The sequence below is a fragment of the Crinia signifera genome, chromosome 5 (genome assembly GCF_055691185.1).
Source record: "Crinia signifera chromosome 5, ASM5569118v1, whole genome shotgun sequence".
Taxonomy (NCBI): domain Eukaryota; kingdom Metazoa; phylum Chordata; class Amphibia; order Anura; family Myobatrachidae; genus Crinia; species Crinia signifera.
The window spans coordinates 119,788,426-119,814,093 of record NC_139221.1 but is presented as its reverse complement, the minus strand read 5'-3'; the positions used below and the strand labels follow the sequence as shown (position 1 = coordinate 119,814,093).

General features: G+C 43.2%; 1 protein-coding gene across 6 annotated transcripts in view; it reads right to left on the bottom strand.

Moving 5' to 3' along the window:
• Positions 1-25,668, bottom strand: part of MAK (male germ cell associated kinase) — a 172,473-nt gene that overhangs the window by 57,629 nt on the left and 89,176 nt on the right. For all 6 annotated transcript variants that reach the window (XM_083187931.1, XM_083187930.1, XM_083187933.1 and 3 more), the window contains 3 exons: positions 7,906-8,194; positions 7,741-7,795; positions 4,407-4,528 (listed from right to left, as the gene is read on the bottom strand). In XM_083187931.1, coding sequence (XP_083044057.1) covers positions 4,407-4,528; positions 7,741-7,795; positions 7,906-8,006 — 278 coding nt within the window. In that variant the 5' untranslated portion in view covers positions 8,007-8,194. The remainder of the gene's footprint in view (positions 1-4,406; positions 4,529-7,740; positions 7,796-7,905; positions 8,195-25,668) is intronic.

Below are 25,668 nucleotides of genomic sequence, written 5' to 3'. Positions count from 1 at the left end.
AATCAAACTCGGCCTATCATTTCTCTATTGCACCCTAGAAAATGAGTCAGAATCATATTGGTTGCTATGGCAACATCATCTCTTCTTTTTTAGAAATTTTAATAAATATACCCCAGCTTGAGAAACACTGTGGTAGATGAGCTTTTTTGCTCCGCACTGCACTGTTGATGAAGGCATTTTATAATCTTACCTTTTTTTTCTGATGCATAAAACCTAGCCATATTGTTAGATTTAGGATTGAAGCATACATTTACACAGTATGTTTATTCATAATATATCATACCTACCAATATTCATGCGGTCACAATTGGGACACCTACACACAGCACCTATTCATTGATGCTCTGCTAAAAGGCATAGCAAGTGACAGGGGGACTCCCAACGCTTCCCCCACATGGGTGGGGCAGTCCCAAAAACACAGTACTGTCCCGCAAGAATCAGGACAGTTGGGAGGTATGATATATGCAGACTTAAGCAGGAAGTGACTGGTTTCAGACAAAAAAGCGCAGATTTACGAAGCTTCTTTAATAATTTGGTAGGAAACCTCAGTTTCTATGTCCCACTGAAAAAGCTTTAGTTGTGTGTTGACTTCTCAAAGCTGAAGTTCTCTGAAGCAATTAATGTCAAACAATTACGGTATATACTTGAGAATAAACTCTTTTTGCTGAAAAAGCCCCCCTCGGCTTATCCTCCAGTGAGGGTCATATTGCTGGGACACGTAGAGAAAGGAGGACGGAGCTGCCACTGCCAGAAATGCAGTGATAGCAAGTGTCTGTGGAACAATTCAGCCCAATTAATTAAGTGGGGTGCAGCTATTCAAACAATAGAATGTACACCACCTTCAAGGGTACAGATTCAAAGAACAGATATGTTTGAATGATAGCGCAACCCCCTGAAAAAAATGTGATATACACAATAAACATTTGTATATTGATTTATTGTGACAAAAAGTGACAGAATAAGACAGCACAAAAAAGCATAAAAAACAGATAATTACAAATGATTCAAGGGTGGATATTGATTTTGGTAACACCAGGCAAATATACAATGAAGACTCTCTCTCACCATATAATGGAGTTGCGGTGGGCTATGCTCCCATGTAAAGTCCTGCGGCCACACCGCAGATGGCTTACTGTAGGAAAGTCCTCTGGTAAAGTGCTGGTGCGTCCTTCAAAGTGTCAGGTCGTTTTTAAAGTGCAAGGTGACAGTGCACTGTGATGGGCAGTCTGTATCCAGAAAAGCTGCAACGCGTTTCGGAGAACTAAGTCCCCTTTTTCAAGCTGTGTAAAAGGGGACTTAGTTCTCCGAAACGCGTTGCAGCTTTTCTGGATACAGACTGCCCATCACAGTGCACTGTCACCTTGCACTTTAAAAACGACCAGACACTTTGAAGGACGCACCAGCACTTTACCAGAGGACTTTCCTACAGTAAGCCATCTGCGGTGTGGCCGCAGGACTTTACATGGGAGCATAGCCCACCGCAACTCCATTATATGGTGAGAGAGAGTCTTCATTGTATATTTGCCTGGTGTTACCAAAATCAATATCCACCCTTGGATCATTTGTAATTATGTTTTTTATGCTTTTTTGGGTACTCTTTACCTAGCACGGCGCCCACGATCTTGATCGTGGGCATCGTGAGGTAAAAAATCGCGTCGGTCGCGTCGTATGCGGGCTAAAGATGCCCGGACGCGACGCGACCGACGCGATGTCCACGATTTCCCATTGAAAACCATGTTAAACATGGACATCGCGTCGGTCGCGTCGCGGCCGGCCATAAATGTGCACACGATGGCCGCGATTTGCCATAGGAATCAATGTTAAAAGGCCCGATGGACACGATTTTCATGTTAAATGGCTGAATGGACCCGATTTTAGCATAGGAAACAATGTTAAACGGGCCTTAGAGCCCAAATAGTTACCCTGAACTCTGAAATGGCCACCCCAATTGTTTACGCCACCCCACGATCAACGTGAACCCGAAGCGTGGCGAGCGCAGCGAGCCCGCGAGGGGCGGCGGTACGCGTCCTCCGACCTTTTCATACCCCCACTATCCACGTCGGCGTGGAGTTGAGAATAGAATAGTGTGGCGAGCGCAGCGAGCCACCGAGCCCGAAGCGTGGCGAGCGCAGCGAGCCCCGCGAGGGGACGCGGATACCTTCACAGTTATACGCGTCCCCTGGCGGGCTTCACAGGTGTCCGTGGCGACGTGTTTACCTGTGAAGCCCGCGAGGGGACGCGTTTACCTGTGAAGGTATCCGCGTCCGCTCGCTGCGCTCGCCACACTATTCTATTCTCAACTCCACGCCGACGTGGATAGTAGGGCATGAAAAGGTCGGAGGACGCGTACCGCCGCCCCTCGCGGGCTCGCTGCGCTCGCCACGCTTCGGGTTGACGTTGATCGTGGGGTGGCGGTAACAATTGGGGGGGCCATTTCCCAGTCAAGGTTGCCTATTTGGCCTCTGTGGCCCATTTAACATTGTTTCCTATGGCCACATCGGGTCCATTGAGGCATTTAACAGTAAAATCGCGTCGGTCGGGCCATTTAACATTGATTGCTATGGAAAATCGGGTGCGTCGCGGGCATCGCGGGTACATTTATGGCCGGCCGCGACGCGACCGACGCGATTTCCATGTTTAACATGGGTTTCAATGGGAAATCGCGGGCATCGCGTCGGTCGCGTCGTGGCCAGACAAATGTACCCGCGATGCCCGCGATGGGCGCCGTGATAGGTAAGTACCCTTTTTTGTGCTGTCTTATTCTGTCACTTTTTGTCACAATAAATCAATATACAAATGTTTATTGTGTATATCACATCTTTTTAAGGGGGTTGCGCTATCATTCAAACATATCTGTTCTTTGAAACTGCCAGAAATGCAGGCACAGGCATGGGAGACATGGACCTGCCGCTGCTTGATTGCGGGGCAGGGGTGTGGGACACGGAGCTGCAGCTGGCTAACTGTCACTACTGCTCACTGGCTGACTGTGCTCTGTGTGGGACTCCTCTCAGACCGCTGCTCCGCTGCAGATGCGGATATCCTCCTGTCTAAGCCCTGTATAAGTACTCTGGGGAGAGCGGTAACTCACCCAAGCTGTGCTGCTTCCTCTGGGCTGCCTGAGCAGATGCCTAGTCTCTATTATAGGGACCCTGCTATCAGTTTTCGAACTGTATAAATTAATATTTGCTCACCCTACATTGCACAGTGAATAACTGGATCCTGTGACTTTGCTCTATTTGTGTGGTACTCCCGGGGAGTGAGCAGGGATAACACAATATACTCTATCCTGTACAGTCCTGTGTTGACATACAAGAGGTTTTGCTGCCTCCTTACGCTGGATCTGCCCCTGGTACCACTTACGTAGCTGCTGCTTTCCCCACCCTAGTCTTATACTCGAGTCAATACGTTTTTCCCAGTTTTTTTTAGGTAAAATTAGGTGCCTCCGCTTATATTCGGGTCAACTTATACTCGAGTATATACAGTAAGTATTTTTACCCTTTTTGGGTCACTACAGTAGCTTCAAAATACCATGTTCTGCTCTTTAAAAAATTGCAGCACTCTAAAACAATCCTGAGGTCTGACAATTGTGTTGTAGATAAGGAGATGGATTCATACTGGAGCCTGAAACTTAAGCAGACATGTAGCTCAGGTATCCAAGCAGTATTCACTTATACAAGAAGCTTGTTATCATTGCATTAGTGAGCTCCAGTTATCGCTGTGATACATTTCACATTGTCTTACCATTTATGTAAATGTTATTTAGAAGAGAAGACATGAGAGAATAACTGGCATTTCCAGACTACAGTACTAGGAATTACATTTATAATAGGCGTTCTGTGGTCAGTCACAGCACCCTAGGTTTTTATATATTTTTAAGTTATCATTATCTATGGATTAAAGTATATTTATTGTATTCATGTTATTACACAGAGTACCTTAAGAGTCACAGTAAATATTATTGAAGTATAAATTTAAATTACTGAAAACAACGGCTGAACATATCACACTTTAATAATTACACAAGTCACAGGGGCAGATTTATTAAGCTTGGTGAAGTGCTAAAGTGTCTGGTTTTTATCACTGGCCAATCAGCTCCCAACTGTGAAGTTACAGGCTTGGTTTGAAAAATGACAGGTAGGAGCTGATTGGCATGTCATAAACCAGACACTTTATCACTTCACAGAGCTTAATACATCTACCCCATAGTGTTATTCACAAAGTGGTAAAGAGCAGAAAAAAGTAAGGCAGAACATAAAATCTTACGTGTTTTGGTTTTGTGCTAATTTTAACAGTAAATGAAAGCTGCATGCTGATTGGCTTGCATGGGATACTTCCAATTTTCATTTTGGCAATCAATCGATAACCTCCACAGTTTTAAAGGACATTACTTTGAAGTAATTTCATACCTGTCTTTCATTAATTGGTAAAGATTCTCTTTCATATATTCAAACACAAAATAGAGTTGGTCATTTTCTCGGATCACTTCCTTTAATTTGACAACATTAGCATGATTAAGTTTTTTCAAAGACTGCAAAAATAAGAGAAAGATGTATTAAATACTAGCAAACCAATTTCTGAAGTTACTTCCACCAATTTAAATTCGAATGAATATATTGGTAACCAACCACTTGCTTAAAAATGTGAATGAGTTTAGGCATTACTGTATGTTAACTACCACTGACAACTGCAGGCCTACACTGATGTGTTACTATTCCAAAAAGCAAAGTACAAGGGGGAAATGACAGTCTCATTTGCGGCCTACACACGTAGAGATGCTGTAGCATTCAGAGCGATGCTCTGATGCAGAGATGCATCAGCGCTGTGTGCTGAACAATCTGTCAGGGTTAGTGTTCTCCAGTGAGAACACTGGCCCTGATCAATTAATATCCAGCATGCTGGTCGCGACCATCGAATGATGTGGTGAGTGCACGCATATCTAAAGTGACTCTCAGGACACCTTAGATATGCATGCACAGTTGAGAGCAGGTGGGCAAGCAGCTGACATCCGATGATGTCAGCTGCACACCCCTACTACCCATGTCACAGGGTGATTTCCATGGGAACACCCAGTGTTTGAATGGGAACGCCCATGAAATGCTGGGCGTTCCCATGGGCGGGAGTACTCGCCCAGAAAACACCTTGTTCATCGTGGACATACGCAGAGATGAGTCTGAGCATGTGCAGATGCACAACATTAGGCCCACGTGATGTGAATGAAACAGAATAACCCCCATATATTTAGATACATGAAAGCATGTATGGAAAGCCCCCTCCCAGTATTCATCTGATAACAAGGAGGAGAGATCAGATTCACACTTTACAAAGGCATTCAATTTCTGGGGAGAATAGAGGTCTCTGATGAAATTATAACACTTACTAATTCCTCCTTTACTGTCAACTCTATGTAATAAATCTTGTAGGTAATTTGGGGTTGCAAAAAAATTTTTATAAGAGGGTTGTGTTACACTATATAGCCAATGGTGAATTTGTACAAATTTATAGAAGTCCCTACGTGGCAGGGAGAAACGGGATTGAAGTTGGCTAAATGGTAGGAGATGGCCATCAACGGTTGCTTCCCTAAGTGAAACCAGACCACTAGATACACAAGAGTCCAAGTTCAAATCAAGGATGCTAAACCGAATATCGACAGATTATTGGAAGGAAGGTGAGCGTTATCCATTTTTGAAACTAATTCCAGCCATGCCCTCTATGCAGAATGGACCACCACCGACTGAGCTATTAGACGATGACCCTCTGATTCCGGGAGCCAAAGGACATCAGCCAATGGGAGAGGTGAAACTAAACCCATTTCTGCCCGAACCCACTGTTTGGGGTTACTGTCTACAATCCAAGCACTAAGAGGGTAGAGAATACAAACTAATTAGTAAAGACAGAAATCCGGGAATGACAGACCTCCTTCAGATTTAGGAAGCAACATTGTAGAACGAGTCAGCCTAGGGTTTTTTCCCTTTCCAAACATATTTTATGAAAGCAGAGTTAAATATAGAAATGAAAGCTTTAGGACCAAAATAGGGATCGTTCGGAATAAGTACAGCAATTTGGGGAGGACCATAATTTTCAAAGAGGCAATGTGACCCACCCATGATATATGGTGCATCTTTCAATCAGATAGTAACAGGGAAATTTACAAAAGAGGGTGAGGTGGATCGCAAGATATTTTAGGCTTCTATCCTGCCAAGATTAGAAGGAGGTCAGTGGAAAAATTTAATTGGCAGAGCCTCTGTCTTGCAAGTGTTTAATTTGTAATAGGAAACTGCAGAGTACTCCGCCAAAGTCAAATGTAAATCTGCAGTGGCACTCACACGCTAGCCGCAAGCGATGGCTGGAGCCCGCTCACTACCCCTAAGCCGCCAGCGTTGAGGTCTCCCGCTGCAGCCGGAACAACACCGGGTTTGAGGTCAGGCTGCCAGGCAAACAGCGCTCTCTACTCTCCAGCCCCCTAGCCACCAGCACTGAAGTCTCCCGTGGCGGCTGGAACAATGCACGGTCTGTGGTCAGGCTGCCGGGCACACAGCGCTCTCCACTACAATGTTATCAATTTTAATCTATTTAGTTTTATTATATATGTTTCATGCTTATTCATTTTTTAGATTTTTTTTTACTGTGGTTTGTGGCATTAATACATTTAATTTGATTTAACACTGTGATTGGCTGTATAACTAAGCGACCCACGTACTCCCTCTACTTACTATCTGCAAATAGGCTAATTTTATTTTCACGGCTGAAGATAGTGGGGCCCTGAATCATTGCATTGGATTGGATAGCTTCTGCAAAAAGGTTCTATAGCCAAAGTGGAAACCAAAGCGGATAGTGGGCATCCCTGGAGAGTACCGTTGGTAATTTGAAAAAGGGTGGAAAGACAAAACACTGGCGGTGGGGTTGGAATATAAAGCGGAGATAGAGGAACGTGCCCTTCCTTCTATACTGAATTTCCCTAAAACTGCATTGAGATAACCCCAGTGCAACATATCAAAAGCGACTCAAAGGAAGCCGAGAAAGCATCTAACACATTGATAAGTCTCCTGGTATACTCCGGGCATTGCCCTACCTTGGACAAATCCATCCTGATCCCAAGAGACTAATGAGGGGAGTGTAAAGGGTTTAGCCTATTTGCTATCAATTTGGCCTATATCTTCACATCCGTGTTCAAGAAGGTTATCGGACAATAATTACACACCAAAGCTGGGATTTCCCCTGCTTGGGAAATGTAACTATTCTAGGGTCCAAAATTTCAGTGAGAAAGGAGCCTGCTGCACAAGCTTTACTGAAGACCGAAAGCAGCACAGGAGACAAAACCTCTTGAAAGCAGGTGTAAAATGTGTTTTGCACATGTTACATCTGCCCCACCTGCAGTGCACATGGTTTTGCCCATTTTGAGAACAAATTTGTACTGCAATCAGATCTGAATACAGGCCACAATGCTGAGTGTAATTTTAAGCCTGCCTCGCCCTCCGTTCGCAATGCTTCCCCCCCCCCCCCCTAAATGCCAAATTCGCCCGAAAGGCTGTGAATGTATGTTTTGCATAAAACATCCATTTGCCCTCCATTCGCAATGTTGCCACCCCCCCCCCCCCCCCACTTGCAAGCCAAATTTGCCCGAATGGCTGCGAATGGATGTTTTGCTTAAAACATCCGATGGTCCCCGTGACTGGAGTACAAAAACAACAGCAATAACAGTTAAAAAATGCATTGAGCTACTGCTGTAGATTGTAAAATTACCTTCACTTCTTTTAAATTCATACACTCTTCCCAGGAGTAGAACTTTCTCTTCATCCTGTGAGAACAAACAATAACAATGAACACAAATTGTATGATTTCCTAACTTAAGGAAAATCTGATTTTTTATGTATTTTTCAGTCTGATCTCATGTAACAAAACACTTGCCTTTTGATAGCCACTAGCTCTCCAGACTCATTGCTTTTCCCCATAAGCACACAACCATAAGTGCCATCCCCGAGTTGCTTCATTGTTGTATAGCGGTTCATTTTTTCAATTTAGTTCTTAAGGCTCAGGTAAATAAATTTTGAAGCACCTGAGAGCCAGCGATAAATTAATGTTTTAAGAGGAGTATGCACAACACATACATTTGACCATATTATTTTTAAGTTCCTGTTTAATGATTATGTTGAGAAGCTTGTTGAGAAGTGGGTGCTGCTGCCATTACAAATGGAACCTAAAAAAAAAAAATACAATTAGAAAACAGTTTATTTCTTAGTTTGACTAAAACATAGAATTCAATATTTTGTATAAACATACAGCTTTGTTGAAAAAAGAAAGGCCACACAGTAAACGCTGCAATACTCAAGATGGGAAATAATGCAAGAATGGATAATGGAGTTTTTATGACAGTGGTTCTCAGGACCCCAAACATGTCATGTTTCCAGGTCACCTGGCAGGTGTACAGGTGTACTCATTACTCACGGAAACATTTGAAAAGGTCCACTGGAGAAGCGGATTAGTTAATTTGTGATTCTTTTAGGAGACTTGAAAGGCATGAACTGTTTGGGGTCCTGGGGACAAAGGGCCTTATTCAGATTGCATCGGTACTGCGCGCATTCGCACGCAGTACCGATGTTGTGCGTCTGCGCATGCGAAGGCGTGTTTCTGCGCATGTGCAGGCGCATGGTGCGTGCACCCACGGCGACCTTTCGGGTCGCCGGGTGCACGCACCCATGGCAGCGAGGGGGGGCGGAGAGCGCCGGGCTGCCCCATTACCATATGGGAACGCCCAGCGTTCCATGGGCGTTTCCATGAGAACGCTGGGCGTTCTCATGGTAATGAGGCAGTGACGCAGGTGTGTGGGCCGGGTAGCTGACATCACCGGATGTCAGCTGCCAGCCCATATCACACCAGCGTGCACGCATATATACGCAACTGAAAAGTCACTTATATATGCGTGCACGCTAAACATCATTCGATGGTCACGAATGACGTGGGCGGACACCCCAGCAAAGCGAATGGATGTTTATGCAAAACTTCCATTCGCTGCTGTGCGGGCGAAGCCGCACTTTGCTGGGGCGGCGGGGGGGGGGGGCGTGTGTTCGCCGGGCGGGGTTTAGTGGATAACCACCAAAGGGTGGTGCCCACACATGGTGTCATTATCGCATACAGTTTGATCTTTTTAGTTCAAATCACACTGTATTTTTTTTTCTGTGTGGGCTTAATTTTATTGTTCTATATTGTTCAGTTGAACCTGTAATGTATCTATTACAAAGCAAAAATAGAACCTACTATTAAAAAAAGTCTGCTTGAAAGGTGGAACAGAGACAGGTGGATCTCACCAGGTGTGTGAATTTAGGTAATTACATACTGAACTAATGGAGACAGACTGGTTTAAATAGGGTCTGTATAAGACAAAAGGACACTCTTTGATAAAGTTCCCGTCAGGAACGAAACGCGTTAGTGAGACTCATGTGGACCCTTAAAATTTTGCATCACCAATCCACTGCTGCTTATTTATAAGCACCATCTGCCAAAGGACTTTATTGGCATTTACACATCACTTGAGCAAACTGAGCCTGGGACTGCTGTGTCTGCTGCGGTCTCTGCCGACTAACTCAGGCCAGAGAGGAGACGAGGAGAGAGGAGAAATTCACTGGACACCACGGAACGGCACCAGGGTGGCTCCATTACACGGCCTAGCTTTTGCTGCACTGTGCATAGCGGTGCCCCGAGAACAGACTACCGAATTTAATTGAGGTGTGCTGACACCATACAGACCTATAGGTAACATGTACATTATTTCACCAATTGCACCTATTAACGGAACTAACACTAAAACAGCAGATTACAGCAATATTCATGTATGCAGATTTTCATTATGTCCCTTCTTCACTGATACAAAACCGGAGGGCCCAGGTCATTTGTTTTAAGCAATATTCTGAAAGAGATCCACCTTTCAAAATTGATATATTTAATCATTGAAACTTTTATGTTAAAGAATTAAATTAATTGTATATGTTTTATTCATTGATATTTTCATTGTACATTGACCTGTCATTTTTTTCCTTAGATAAATATCTATTCTGATATTAAGATTTGTGTTCGGTACTTCAATCTTGTCAGTCAGCAATTACATTTTTTATAGTTATATCTTCACAAGCGCAGAGTATCTCTCTTCTTGTTTTTATTTTATCTTGCGATGCGTGCTCCTGCATAGTCAATATCACAAGGCAAAGTAGCATTTGCATGCAGGTAATTTTGTACTACATCGCATGTTATTGTACTATAAACTATTGGTGTATCTGGTGTAATTCATATCTCATGTAGATCAAATTGCACAGCACACATTGCATAGGCTCAAATCGCACCTAGTACACTTCTCAACAGGTGCAGGCACCATGAGAATTTATACTCTAGCATTTTTTTTTGGGGGGGGGGGCAGGGGACAGGGTGCCAGTTGCGGAGAAGGCTACATTTTAATTTTGCAGGGCAACATTGTGGGTACAATAAGTGACAAATCACTTAAACAGTTATATATCATTTATAACAATATAAATTTCTCACAGTAGTACACTTACTTTACAACAGAATAGTGCCCACATTTGAAAATTATGCCATAAAAGTGGATAAATAATATTTATTTCTGGAGAAATTACCTTTTACCGCACTGGAACTTTTAAGTTTTTTTTTTTTTTTTTAACCCTTTGAGTCCCAAGTGACTTTTTCGAGCAAACACTTTTATTCATCATAATGACCAGTAATGTTTATCTTATATAGGAAATATAATTTTTTACAAAACATGTTTTGGTACTTGTTTCCTAGCAAGGCGCCCATCGCATGGCATTGTGTACCTTATTTAGTGGTGTGCGATGCTTGTACAATTAAATATCGCATGCCAGCAAATGGGATGTGATGCAATGTGATTTTTAATTGTACAAGCACCCATGCCATGAAATGTGATGGGTGCTTACAATGAGATGTAACCCCGAGTATCCACGCCATCCCGAAGCGTGGCAAACGCAGTGAGCCCCGCGAGGGGCTGCGGTACGCGTCCTCCGAACCTTTTCATACCCCCACTATCCACCGAGTCCGAAATGTGGCGGGCGCAGCGAGCCCCGCGAGGAATACATGTAAAGTAATCCGTGTCCACTCGCGGAATAAATGTAAAGTAATCCGTGTCCGCCCGCCACGCTTCGGGCTCGTATTCCGCGTCCCCTCGTGGGGCACTCTGCACTCGTCATGCTTCGGGCTCGGTGACTCGCTGCGCTCACCACACTATCCAAAATCAACTCCACGCCGACGTGGATAGTGGGGGTATGAAAAGGTCGGAGGACGCGTACCGCTGCGCTCGCCACGCTTCGGGATGGTGTGGATACTGGGGGCTACATCACATCTCATGGCATGGGTGCTTGTACAATAAAAAAAAAAAAAAAAAAAAATCAAACTGCATCGCATGCTGCAATATTCCAGTGGGATGCGATGCAATGAGATTTTTAGGAGCCCATACGATGGAAATCGTGGGCGCAGTTCTAGGAAACAAGTACCCATTTTTTTTATTTGAATTTATTTGAACTAACGATGTTAGTGAAGATACTAATGTTACAATTATCCCAAAATAGTAACAGGTCAATTTGTTGTATCCGTTTAGCTGTATACAATAGTATCCCTGAAACCAGTAACAAATAATGTATGCGTATTGAATCCAATCTGCTACAAGGTGATCAGATTAGTCAGAAAGAGAAAATATAATAATAATAATAGCAATACTTTTCAACATAAATTGTTCTCACAGTATAGTAGTAGTACTTTTAAGTATAATAATTATCTTCACAGTGAATAATTATTGTAAAGCTTAGCGAAATATAAGTAGTTCTCTATTTTATTTAGAGATTTTTTAGGGATTTTTGGTCTCCTCCCTCAGACAAAGGAGAGAAAGAAAAGAGAAAAAGTTGTGGGAGCAAAAAAAACAAACAAATCTCCTAGGTGACAGTTCACCGACTGTATATACCTATAGTATGGAGATGAACACAATTGTTCATATTCAGGTCTCCCTGAATGTTACTGGTCGTGTTCCGCCATACCAGTTACCACTTGATGTAATCAGTGGACTTTTAAAGGTATAGTGGGAAGTCAACCTATATTCCCTATTAGTCCCCTTGAGGTGGCTGCTGCCCAGCTATATATACCTATAACAATTTTAGGGGTACAATGATTTCCTGCAGTGGGGTCACCCCCACTGTGTACTCAAAAGGCCCAAGTTTTGTTAGCTTCCGTCAGCACATAATAATGCTGAGGGGCTTTTAGGTATTGCGGGTGAGCGAACCTCAAAATTGGCCTAGGGGTCTGGGAGAGATGGAGGGGGGTGGCTGCTGCCCAGCTATATATACCTACAACAGTGTTTTGGGGATCATGGGTTTCCTTCAGAGGGGTCACCCCCTCTGTGTACTAAAATGACCCAAATGTCTGTCAGCTTCCTTTAGTGTCAGTTGGCACTGAGGGGCTTTAAGGTATAGCGGGTGAGCGGACCCCCCAGGTGGTTGGTTAGGAAGTGAAGAGTGAAAAAAAGAGTTAAGTAGACAATTTATCTTAAGACAAACGGAGAAACAGGATTACAGATACTATGCTTATAATTCCATCTGAGCATTGATCATAGTATGTTTCCCCAGCTGTTAGTATAATATGATTAGGTACGTAACAAAAAAGATAGGTGAGAAGATAGAAAAAAGGAGGATTTAGAAACGGAGGGGAACAGAGAGGAGGAGACCACGGTTACCTCGCTATTCACCCCGGGGGTCAGGTTCTAAGACCTCGCCCGGGTATGCCGCTGTAAGGTTGCTGTCAGCGTATTGGACTCAGTCCGCAAGTAGCTGGAACTGGAGTATATCTCCGGAGCCCGGTAAGGTTCAGTATATCAGCCAGGCTGCTGGGGCATAAGTGTGTTCCCGGAGCTCTGCTGTGGTCCAATGTGACAGTCTCTATCGGGGCTGCGGTGGGAGTCTGTCTCCGGAACCCTCTGGCTAAACGTGTCGGCCAGGCTGCAAGGGGCTGGAGTGTGTTCCCGGAGCTCTGTGGTAGTCCCGCATCTCAGTTTTTTCTTAAATTTTTTCAAAACTATCATATTAAGAGTGCCCCAATAAAAAAAGAGAGTCTTTTCCCTCTTCTCTTCAAATACCCTATGCTTACTCTCTAGGGAGCACCTCCACATTTCTAATCAAAACAAGTGGTTTTTACTTGTTATCTGTATTCTGACCATACTGTGGATTAGAACATACTAAACCTTATTCTTTACAAACCTACACCAGTGCACTGGTCTATCCCCGTATCCCTTTTTCCCTTACAAAAAAATACTTATTATTTGTGTTAACCTAATGTCCATGTTGACCCATAGTGGTCGACCTATTGAATGTCAACCTAACGCATGCCCACCCATAGGCCCTTATTCTAGTTGAATCGGATGGATGCGTATTTCAGACAGGAACCCAGTGTTCTTAGCCCCGCCTACCGTACGGATCACTCACACCGTAAGACGCCGAACGTACGGACCACGAGTGGATGTTTCATGTGAACACCTCCTCCATCTGTGGGAACCCCCCCATCCTCCGCTGGTAACCGACCATCGAATGATGGACCGAGCGGTCAGGCAGCACCGAGTGCTCCAGACCACTCTGACATTTTTCCCTATGAAAGCAGGGATATGGGCGGGCAGCCGACATCTGGCTATGTCAGTTGTCCGACCCCCACATGTGCGTCACGGCAGCATTACCATACGTACGCCCAGCGTTTTCATGAGAACACCCATGAAACGCAGGGCATACGCATATGGTAATGAGCCCAAATAGCCCTTCACGCCCCTCTCCACCCCCTGCTCGGATGGTTCCGTACGATCGTTTTCTGCATGGACCTCACTCCGTGTTCGGACGTGCGAGGCATTCGCACATGCGCAGATACGCCTCTGCACAAGTGCAAATACCAAACATCGGCCGTCTGACCGCACACAGAGGCGTCCGACTCAATCGGAATAAGGGCCATAGTCCTGATCCCTGTGTAAGAAAGTGGCATATCTGGCAATGTTTTGAAAAAGAAAAGACAGCCCAATATACTGGATTTACAGTTTCTTCTATAGCACAGCAGATTCTGTTGTGCTTTACAATTGTTGTGGATGACCATAAGGCAGCAGGCTTGGGAAACAGTGGAGGGTCACAACATATAGTGAGAACAATAGGATGAGCTTCGTTTTGACAGTATGAGCTTTAGGTAGTAATAGAACATGCAAACAGAGATGACAGAGGGGCAGTTTGGCACACATGTTATAAGATATCAAGGGAGGAGTGGTTCTGTAGGTTTGTGTGTCATCTGCATACAGGTAAAAGTGGACAAGATTTACAAAGAAAGAAAGAATGTCCTTGGTAAGGTGCACCTCGAAGAAAATATAAAATGTAACTTTTATTAGTACATACTTAAAAGGCTGCGAAATTTATTAAAAAATAACATATAACATGGGTGGGGAACACACAATGTTTAAAAAGAACTATGGTGGCAGGCAGAAATGGCTATCCAATGTTGATATCAAGCTGATTGATGCAGGCTACCTACATCCATGGAGTTATCGCGCAACTGAAATTAGATCGCGAAACTAACTCACGGATTTATGAACATATGGTGCCAGGTAGGAGTGGGTTAAATAACCTCTTCTAACTCCAATGTGCCAATAAGGTGAGTGAGCTAGCCCGTTCTAAATAGTTCCCATCGGGTCTTTGTACTCAGCCCGAGCAACTATATGAACACCTGGGTTGCTACAGTAAGAGTGGGTGTACTATATATGAGACACCTCTGATAACTCCTATGAATCCCTATGACTGCTTATAGGTCTGTGTCTGGAATAATACCCCAACTGGCTGATGGGACAGAAATGTGTCAGAACCTCCTAAGTATTACTGGGTATCCCACTAGGTCAATACTCTAGGGAATCTCAACCCAGGGAGGGACTGGTCTCTTTCAAGTTTGAGAACCAGTCTGTCTCGCTCTCAGCCAGCGCACAGCTAGACTAGCGTATATGGGTCCAGATCAGCAGTTAAAGGGATAGTCACCCAACTAGGCACAACAACAATCAAAATACATTTGTAAGAAAAATAATAAACATGGAGCCATCTGCCTGGCTCCATGTTTATTATTTTTCTTACAAATGTATTTTGATTGTTGTTGTGCCTAGTTGGGTGACTATCCCTTTAACTGCTGATCTGGACCCATATACGCTAGTCTAGCTGTGCGCTGGCTGAGAGCGAGACAGACTGGTTCTCAAACTTGAAAGAGACCAGTCCCTCCCTGGGTTGAGATTTCCTAGGGTATTGACCTAGTGGGATACCCAGTAATACTTAGGAGGTTTTGACACATTTCTGTCCCATCAGCCAGTTGGGGTATTATTCCAGACACAGACCTATAAGCAGTCATAGGGATTCATAGGAGTTATCAGAGGTGTCTCATATATAGTACACCCACTCTTACTGTAGCAACCCAGGTGTTCTTATAGTTGCTCGGGCTGAGTACAAAGACCCGATGGCAACTATTTAGAATGGGCTAGCTCACTCACCTTATTGGCACATTGGAGTTAGAAGAGGTTATTTAACCCACTCCTACCTGGCACCATATGTTCATAAATCCGTGAGTTAGTGTCGCGATCTAATTTCAGTTGCGCGATAACTCCATGGATGTAGGTAGCCTGCATCAATCAGCTTGATATCAACATTGGATAGCCATTTCTGCCTGCCACCATAGTTCTTTTTAAACATTGTGTGTTCCCCACCCATGTTATATGTTATTTTTTAATAAATTTCGCAGCCTTTTAAGTATGTACTAATAAAAGTTAAATTTTATATTTTCTTCGAGGTGCACCTTACCAAGGACATTCTTTCTTTCTTTGTAAATCTTGTCCTAAATTGTCGTGTCCAAAGGTAGCACACCCCTATAAGTCTTTTATATTATTTAAGACCATACGTACTAAGGGGTCCGGACTATTACCTATTATCTTGTGCGACTGACACAACCCATCCCTCTACCTACAGGTAAAAGTGGAACTGAGGACAAATTATTAAAGCGCTTAATATTTTTTCCTCAGTACCAATATTTTAACCTAATATTAAGCAGCTAATATAAGTGCAACCAATGTTTTTTTTCTTACTAGGTAAAAGTGGAAGACAAAGGACCATAAACTCACAAGAGACAAGGAATTTAAGAGGGATAAAACAAGAGTGGTAAGAACAGAGCATGGAAAGACCACAATACATAGAAAGGAAGAGGGACCAAAATAAGAGCCAGTAATGCTTGTTCAGGAAATTAGGAGTTGAACCAGAAGAAGGTACCACTGCAGAGTCCAGAGTGGTTGAGTGTTTAGAATGCAGCAGAGAGTTATAAATCTGGGTACAAACCTTCCGATAAGGCGACCCAACATATACCCTAACAATTGGCACAATGTAATGTCCTTACATACTGCATGTAACACAGTGTCAGTCGTGGAATCATCCAATTAGCCGTAAAGCACGTCCAATGGCACAACTGAATGAACAACATCACTGAATGATGTATTGGATATACACACTATGGGGGTTATTCTGGTTGATTTCGCAGCAATGCGAGTCTACCAAACCCCGCCTTGCGAATGGTTGGCTGGCCCCACCCTTTTGGAAGCGCAAGTCACACACAAACCCTTGAGGTTACAAAGTAACAGCCGCCACCTAAAGGTTACACTGCTGCTGATGATCTCAGAGTGATGCCATGCTGCATCCTCACACATGCATGAAGGAAGGAGGCATCTATCTGCACCAGACGCCTACTGCTGAATTAGAATATATTAGAGTTTCTGTTGGGTGCAAGGAGGCCCTAGGTTTTTTTTTTAGATATTATTATTTTAAGTATCAGAAAAAAAGTTACATTTTTTTAAAAGTACAATCATTTAATTTTATATTTAGCATCCCTCTGGGACTTGGTTGTTGTGCTGCAGGATATAAAATGTACTTGAACTTATCATACTTGCTTTGACCTAGTTGTGTTGACTCACATTTCAGGTCATGGACCTCCTGGCAGCACAAAGTTACATTATATACCAATATATTTTCTTTGTCACTATCCTAAGTAACTTGACATCCATGTAATCTTTAATTATTACTACCATTATAGGTTACACTTGCTGGACACTTAGCACTACATACATTGTAACAAAAATTATTATATGTCCTTTAAAATGATTATTTATTGCATTGTAGATTACATTTTAAAAAAATCATGCAGCTAAAGACAACAGGTACACAACAATAAAGGGCTGATTCAGAGATGTAGACTAAAGCCCCACAACACTGCACGACCACGGTCGGTATTGCCCGCACACACTGAATGTCACCAGGACCCGCTGAGCAATGCAGGTTGTTTGGCTACATTGCCAAATTGCCCTGCATGCTCAGTCATCGCTCGCAAATTATGGGAGCCGCCCAGGAAGAAGGCATATGGCTATGGAACAGGCAATGGGTGTTGCGTTGTATTTTGCATAAGCCAATAGGTGTTCTCCAGGATTCTTTATTACTCATTTAATCTACAAGATGTATTAACATGTTGTCCTCCTAAGCAGGGAGCACAAACTCTCCCCTCCGGCGATGTCCCCTGGAGCAGATAGTGCATCAGCTCATGCTGACAAGCTGTCTCTTCCCCCTGGCTGGCGAGATCTCACTACTCACACAAGATCTCAAGCGCAGCCCGGAGCCAGCAGCAGGGTTAGCTTTGTCCCTGCTGTAAGGATAGAACAACGCTAGCCCGTAGTAGGCAAAGTGGACAGGTGATGTATGTCAGTCATACATTATCCATGCTGCAAACACTAGGGAGGCTTCAAGGGGACAGCAGTGCAGAGCGTTAGGTGGCAGGCTGCCCCTAGTGCACAATAAATATATTATTATATAAAAACTAACTAGAGTTCAGTGCAGCATATACACCTAACGCTGGTTCATTCATTCCTCCCTATGGGCCTTATTCGGTTCGGTACGGTGGGACCGTATACGGGCGGATCAGTTTTTTTTTTTAAATCTGCGCATGCGTATCTTTCGCAATGCGCATGTGTGGCGACCTCACACCGCTCACGGACGGGTCTCTCCGTGCGAAAAAACCTGTCCGCAAGAGCACGGTCATTGTGGGCGGCATGTGGACATTTTTATGGGAGCAGTCGGAATAATGTGGAAAACTGGGCGTAAACATGGGCATACCGAATGAGAGCGGACGCCTGGGTCTGCTACTTAACGCTGATTACTAGTCAAACTCATATACCTGAATGTAATAAGCAATGCTGCAGGCTATTAAGTGAAAACCATTATTTCACTACCTGCAAGCCACACACAGCCCTCAAACACATTGGAACCTTATCTTTCTACACTTCTCAACATGTAAAGGTTGGTTTAATTTTAGCTAATATTCATTCTAATACCTGGTTATATATGTCCAGGTTTTATAACCATCTACAGCCATTCAGAAGGTGTTGTTTTATACTTTAAAAAGCAGGACAATCAATTCACAGGAGTCGACATGTGTCAACTTTTTCACTGTAACACAAACATACCAGTTTTTTGTTATGAAAAAGACACATAAACCACGTCTAAGAGCAACAAGGATGTTTTTAGACTATATTTCTACTTGCAATGGTGGAGCAATGTCCTAAGGCCATGGCCACTATTTTGCACACAATCTTTATATTTTTGCCCAACAACATACATTATGCACTTTCATATGTGCTATGAATTTTATGTAGCACACTCTGTATGTAAGATGCCACCAAGCACATTATTTCAATCACATATCTCTAACAAAGGCGTACGTTCAGATATACGGAAAATGTAAATGGGAAAACGGACGAGATCCGCCCATGCACTGTGGCGTACGCCAGGTATCGGTGGCTAAGAGGGAGATCTGTCCATACATGGTGGCGTATGCTCAAGTGAACACCACTCCCCATTGTCGGTGTTTGTGACCGTCCATGTGTGGCTATTCTGTGGGCGGACTTACGCTCACCGTGAGTGTACGGGAAACGTACGGTGTGACAGACCGTACGTACGTTTCACCGTACCATAACCCCCCTATGTGTGTGAGAGGAGTGAAAGAACAGAATCTCCTAGCATCTTTGCCTGAGCTGCGCAGGCTGGCTTGTGGGACCCCACGGGTCCCACAGCAACCGATGGCGTTGAAGATGATCTGATACTGCTTCCTAGTATACAGCTCAGCTCATTAATGCATGCAGGACGAATAGCACTTCCTGCTGCATTACCATGCAAGTAGCAGCAATAGCAACTATGTCCACGTCTGAATAAGACCCAATGTGTTGGGTGTGTATGAGGTGAAAAAGTGAAAACCCCATGTCGACCTTCCCCATGACGGCTTAATGCCTGTGTCGACCTAATGACCCTGTCAACCTTCATGCATGTTTACCTAATGCTTGTCTATCCTATGATCCATGCGCTGGCTGCGGATTACAGTAATGTATTTACTTGATAAAAGAATCACACCAGCGTCCAGGAAACTGTAGAATAGTGTAACAAAACAGTGCAGTCATATATTGGTATTGTGTATAGAAGAAAACAGTATTCGGATTTGGCCTGTGATTATTCAAAATTATTTTGGAAGATTCTGAAGTCACACAAATAGTGGCTTGGATACATCCCTAATAATTTACAATTGTAAAGCGCAACAGAATCTACTGCGCTATATAAGAAACTGTAAATAAACAAATAATAATACGTGTAATTCAATCCAGCATGAGATTTTGACTATATAATCAAAATCGCATCGGGACCACATGCAGATCGTACAGGTTTTTTACCTTGCTATCCCGATGCCCGCTCCTGGGACAGCACAAATCGAAACCCAGATAGACAGGGCAGCAATGACTATATAGTGGAAATTTAATGCAGATAGCATGAATTGTATGTAAATAGCACATGAGTTAGCAAAAATTGGATAGCAAGTCGTATAGCAAAGGAATCTCACAGTGTGTACACACCATTAGTTGCGGAGGCAGTGAGAACTACACCAGGGAGTAGCTACAAATGGATGGTTTTGATGATTCATGGCAGCGGGCAGACTTTATGGAGGCTGAAACCGCTTAAAATCACTCGCACCTTCATAGGGGTGCAAGCAATTTCAGCCCAGAGAAGGGTGCGAGATCGGCATAATTTGGGTGCAGTTTTCAGCGTTTAAAACGCATGAAACGGCACCTTGCTCCCTTCAGACCCAATAGGATCGACCCCTTAGAGGTTAACACATATGATTGACATGTATTAGGTCAACAAGTTATTATTTTCACATTTTAGTTATAAGGCAGCACTAGTGGATTGCAGACAGACAGTGCTTAAGATCAAAAGGGTTAAATGTTGGACAAAATGATAGCCACGCATATGGTAGTTGTTTTGTTTTTTTATCCTTCACAATTCATGTGGATGACAATTGGGATTAGTAATATGTGCCAACCAAGGTTCACTGGAGCGAGGCACCTTTCCTGAAGCGTGCCCACAAGGGTACACATTTCCACTAATTTGGCTTTTACATGGTTCAATATATAAATACCAAATAAAAAGTTACTTTATATTTTTGTGGAGACCATTTCCATGTTGACCTGAAGACCTTTTCTGCCATTTGCCTGTCAACCGAATTCTGTTTAACCTAATGCGCTACACTCATTGAATAAAGAGTATAACCTTTTAATGGTGCTCACTATTCAGTAATCAGTTCAGCTCATAGGGTCAAAAAAATAAAAACAAACAAACATGTTTGTTTTTGTCATGAAGATGAAAAAAAATTGCTACATTTTATTCACTTTAGTGACTAGCAATTAACCTTTTATTCATTGTGGAGAATTGGGCTAATATTAGGAACCGAGCAAGGGAAGAAAATCCTACTGTGAACAGTTGCTAGTCTTAATGACACACAAAACAGTAATCGCTTTATAAAAGATTAGCAGATCATTACCAGAAGGACAAATAGAGGACAGTACTACTTGTTAGAATTAATAGAAAAAAAAATATTATATATATATATATATATATATAAATATATACACACTGTACAGTTCACTGAATTTTCACTGTTTCATTTTAGTAACCGCAGATAAAATAATGACACTAAATGGTTTCAGCATCAATTGTTTAACACCTAGGTTCAATCATTTGGAAAACCTGTGGAAAATATGTAAGGGTATCATGTATATATTGAGCTCTAACATTTGTAAGTATTTTTTTTTCTTTTATAAGAAAAAAAGTGCTTCATCTTCCAGAACAAATGATTACATATAATTTATATAGATATCTAATACACTTTTACATGTAAAGTACTTTATTTATAAAGAACATTTCAAATGTACTTATCTATTTTTTTTTCTGCATTTTGTGCATATGCTCAAAAAATCTAACATTTAGCGCTTTTGCTAAGGGGTGTGGAGGGCATGTGCAAACACAGACAAAATACATTAAGGGCTGCGCAAAATGTACTCCATTGTAACCATAAAACATATGCGCCTCGACTAGGTAGATCTTGCTGGTGCTGAATCCCTCCCATTTATGCCATTACTATAATAATGTTTGTGTTGCAAAATAAAACACATTATTACAGTGATATTAGCTGGAGGCAGAACTCTGGGAGGCAATGGATTCATCTGCCATCAGGCTCCTGCTCCCAAGTGGGCATCTCGCCTCTCCTGTGAGTTTGAATCAGTTAATTGAAAGCCTTGGTATCGCTTCTGTGGCTGACTCCTCCTCCCAACAGGACCATAGATGTCACACTGATGATATGTGTTCGTTGGGGGGGGCACCAATATTTATCTTGCCTTTGGGCAACTGGGACGAACTTACGCCACTGATATTATCAATTGGTGCACAGCAATAAAGCATATTTCTATTTAATTTATGAAAAGGTGATGTATTTATTTTGAACTTCTTTGCATATTGGCCTAATTATTAAATATCAGATTGTTACCTGATAGTATGTTTTCCTCTACTCCACCATGGCAGCCAACACCTGTGGGTTATCTCCCTTCTGGGTAGTACTTGGAAAGGAAAAAAAAAGACATCCGGCCCCTATATAAGGCTCCTCCTCCTGGGCCTCCTTGTCTTCATTTCTCCAGCTTAAATATAAACTCATAGTTATTGCATAACAACAAATTAACAACACAGGGTCGGGAAAATATGCTGCCATGGTGGAGTAGAGGAAAACATATTATCAGGTAACAATCTGATATTTCCTCTACCTCCCCCATGGCAGCCAACACCTGTGGGAGGTACCCGAGCAGTACTATAAGGGTGGGTTCCCTCTGATAAACGTAAGATAATACACACACATACTATATATTGTGCATAAAAAATGTTTGTTTTTTTGTTTTTTGTTTTTTTTTACAAACCCTTGTTCGTCTAGATTGCTGCGCTTAGCACTTTCCGTCCGAATTTGGCGTCTGCCGAGGACATAACATCTATTCTGTAGTGTCTCGTAAAGGTGTGAGCCGAAGCCCAACCTGCTGCTTTGCACAAATCTGTAATGGACGCTTCTCCTTTTTCTGCCCAAGATGTGGCTAGTGCTCTCGTAGAGTGCGCCTTTAACCCTGATGGTAAAACTTGGTTATTCATCTTGTATGCCTCTTGGATACAGCACCTGATCCATCTGGCCAGTGTCAATTTTAAGACTCCTGATCCTTTTCTACATCCTTCTGATAAAACAAATAAATTCTTTGTTTTCCTGAAGTCCTTTGTTCTTTCTATATACACTCTAAGTGCCCTCACTACGTCCAATGTGTTCAATTTTCTCTCCTTCTCATTACTCGGATTTCCACAGAGGGATGGAAGTACTATTTCCTGGTTTACGTGGAAATTTGAAACTACCTTTGGTAGAAACTGTGGGTTTGTCCGCAACACCACCTTACTTTCGAAAAAGTTTAAAAACGGCTCTTCCGCCCATAGGGCCTGTAATTCGGACACCCTCCTGGCCGACGTTATGGCCACCAGGAATGCCACCTTCCAGTTCAGGTACTTTAGAGGAACCTCCGTTAGGGGTTCAAAAGGTTTGTCCATTAATGTTTTAAGGACCATGTTCAAGTCCCATGGTGCTAGAGGGTTTTTGAAAGTTGGCCTTATCTTTCTGGTTGCCTGTATAAATCTTTTAACATACTTGTTTTCTGCTATATTCTTATCGAGCATAGCTGCCAGTGCCGAAATCTGTACCTTTATTGTACTCAGAGATAGTTTCTTTTCTAGTCCCCCTTGTAAGAATCCCAGAATCCCTGGTATTTCCCCAGGGGACTGCTGATTTTCCGCACACCAAGAATTGTACTTCTTCCATACCTTATAATAAGATTTTGAGGTGGACTCTTTCCTCGCTTTCAGCAGTGTGTTAATCACGGTCCCTGAGAAACCTCTCCTTTTTAAGTTTCTGACCTCAACAGCCACGCCGTCAAGCTCCACGACTCTGGTTGCGGGGACTGAACTTTCCCTTGTATCAACAAGTCTGGCCTTTGTGGTAGTTTCCAGGGCTTGTCTACTGCCATCTGAAGCAACTTCGGAAACCAAGGTCTCCTTGGCCAATATGGTAATATTGCTATCACCATTGTCTCTTCCTTTTGTATCTTCCTTAGCAACCTTGGTATCATAGGAAGGGGAGGAAAGACATATGCCAATCCCTTTGGCCATTTGCAAGTCAGAGCATCTACTTGTGACGCTTGATGTTCTTTGAACCTTGAGAAGTACTTCATGACCTTCCTGTTTTCTCTTGTGGCCATGAGATCCACTTCTGGAAGCCCCCATTTCCCTACTAGGGTTTCGAAGACCTCTTTGTTCAGACTCCATTCTCCTGGAACACATGTAGTTCTGCTGAGCCCGTCTGCCAGGGTGTTGTCCTTCCCTGCCAGAAATACTGCTGACATACTCTGCACGTTGTTTTCGGCCCAGATTAACAATTTCTCTATTTCCTTCATCATATGTTGACTCCTCGTGCCTCCTTGCTTGTTTATGTAGGAGACTACTGTGCTGTTGTCTGAACGTATCACCACGTCCTTGTCTTTTAGGTTGTGGTCGAACTCCTTGCAAGCCAGATATACTGCTCGCATCTCCCTCAGGTTCGAGTGTGCGGTCTGAAACTTGGATGGCCATAAACCTTGCGTCATATGCTGGTCGCATGTCGCTCCCCAACCTGTCTGGCTGGCATCTGTAGTTACCACCACTTGTTGTGCCACGGCGAAAGATTTTCCGCTGTCCAATCGGCTTACGTCCGACCACCATCTCAGGTCCTCTTTTGCTCTGCTTCCCAGCACAATTCTTTGTGTCAGGTTCTTGCTGTTTCCATCCCATTGAGATAGGAAACATCTCTGCATTTTTCTCATATGGAACCTGGACCAAGGAACAGTCTCTAGTGCTGCCGACATCAGACCCAGTGCTTTCATACACGTTTCTGATGAGACTATCGATTTCTTCATCATCGATTTTAAGAAGCTTATTATCTTCTTTTGCCTCTCCTTGGTTAATTTTACATTCATTAACCTTGTGTCTATTGTCACTCCCAAATAATCTCTTTGGTTTGACGGCACCAATTTGCTTTTTAGCAAGTTTATCAACCAACCGTGGTCTCTTAGGCACTCCAACACCCTCTGTGTGTGGTCGACTGCCTGTTCCCTTGACCTTGCTACGATCAATATGTCGTCCAGATAGGGCCATAACATTATGCCTTGCCTTCTTAGCACTGCTATCACAATTACCAAGACTTTTGTGAACGTTCTTGGGGAGGTTGCCAGTCCAAACGGGAGTGCCGTAAACTGGTAGCTTATCCCGCCGACTGAGAAGCGTAGAAACTTTTGATGTCCTATGTAAATTGGCACATGGAGGTATGCATCTTTTAAGTCGATGGCTGTCATGAACATGTCTTGACTTAGATCTGGTAGGATTGTCTTCACCGCTTCCATTTTGAATGCCCTTACATGAATGAACCGGTTTAATCTTCTTAGATCTAGTATTGTTCTGAATCCTCCCGTTGCTTTTCGGACTACAAAGAAACGGGAGTACCAGCCTTCTCCTATTTGTGATTTTTGTACTTTCACTACCACTTTCTGCTGTATCATGACTTGGAGGCTGGATAGTAGAGCTTCCCTTTCTGCTTTTTCTTTGGGCACCAGTGATTCTGTAAAGAACCTCCCTGGTTTGTTTTTGAACTCTATTTTGTAACCTTCTGTTACCACTTCTGGAACCCATTTGTCCGATGTAGAGTTCTCCCAAATTTTTGCAAAATGGAGTAGCCTGGCCCCCACAGTCTGTGGACTGGCGTCATTGGGTATTCTGCTTGGAGAAAAATCTGTTTTCTCTTCCCCTTTGGCCACGAAAATTGGATCTTGATGACCAATTTCCTCTTCTGTAGCCCCTACCCGGGCGATAGGCTCTAGCTTCTTTATAGTCTTGAGGCTGATATTTGAACTGCTTATTCGTAGCACCCTTTCTTGTCGCTCTGTCCTGCGGTAGCCATACCGATTTTCCTCCAGAAATTTTTGTTATTATCTCATCCAACTGTGCTCCGAATAAGTAATCACCTTGAAAAGGTAGCGTTAGCAACTTGTTTTTGGACTGTACATCCGCAGCCCAGGGTTTGAGCCAAAGTGCTCGTCTCACCACTGCAGCTGTGGCATTCGCCCTTGCCGCCAACCTCAGAGAGTCCATCGAA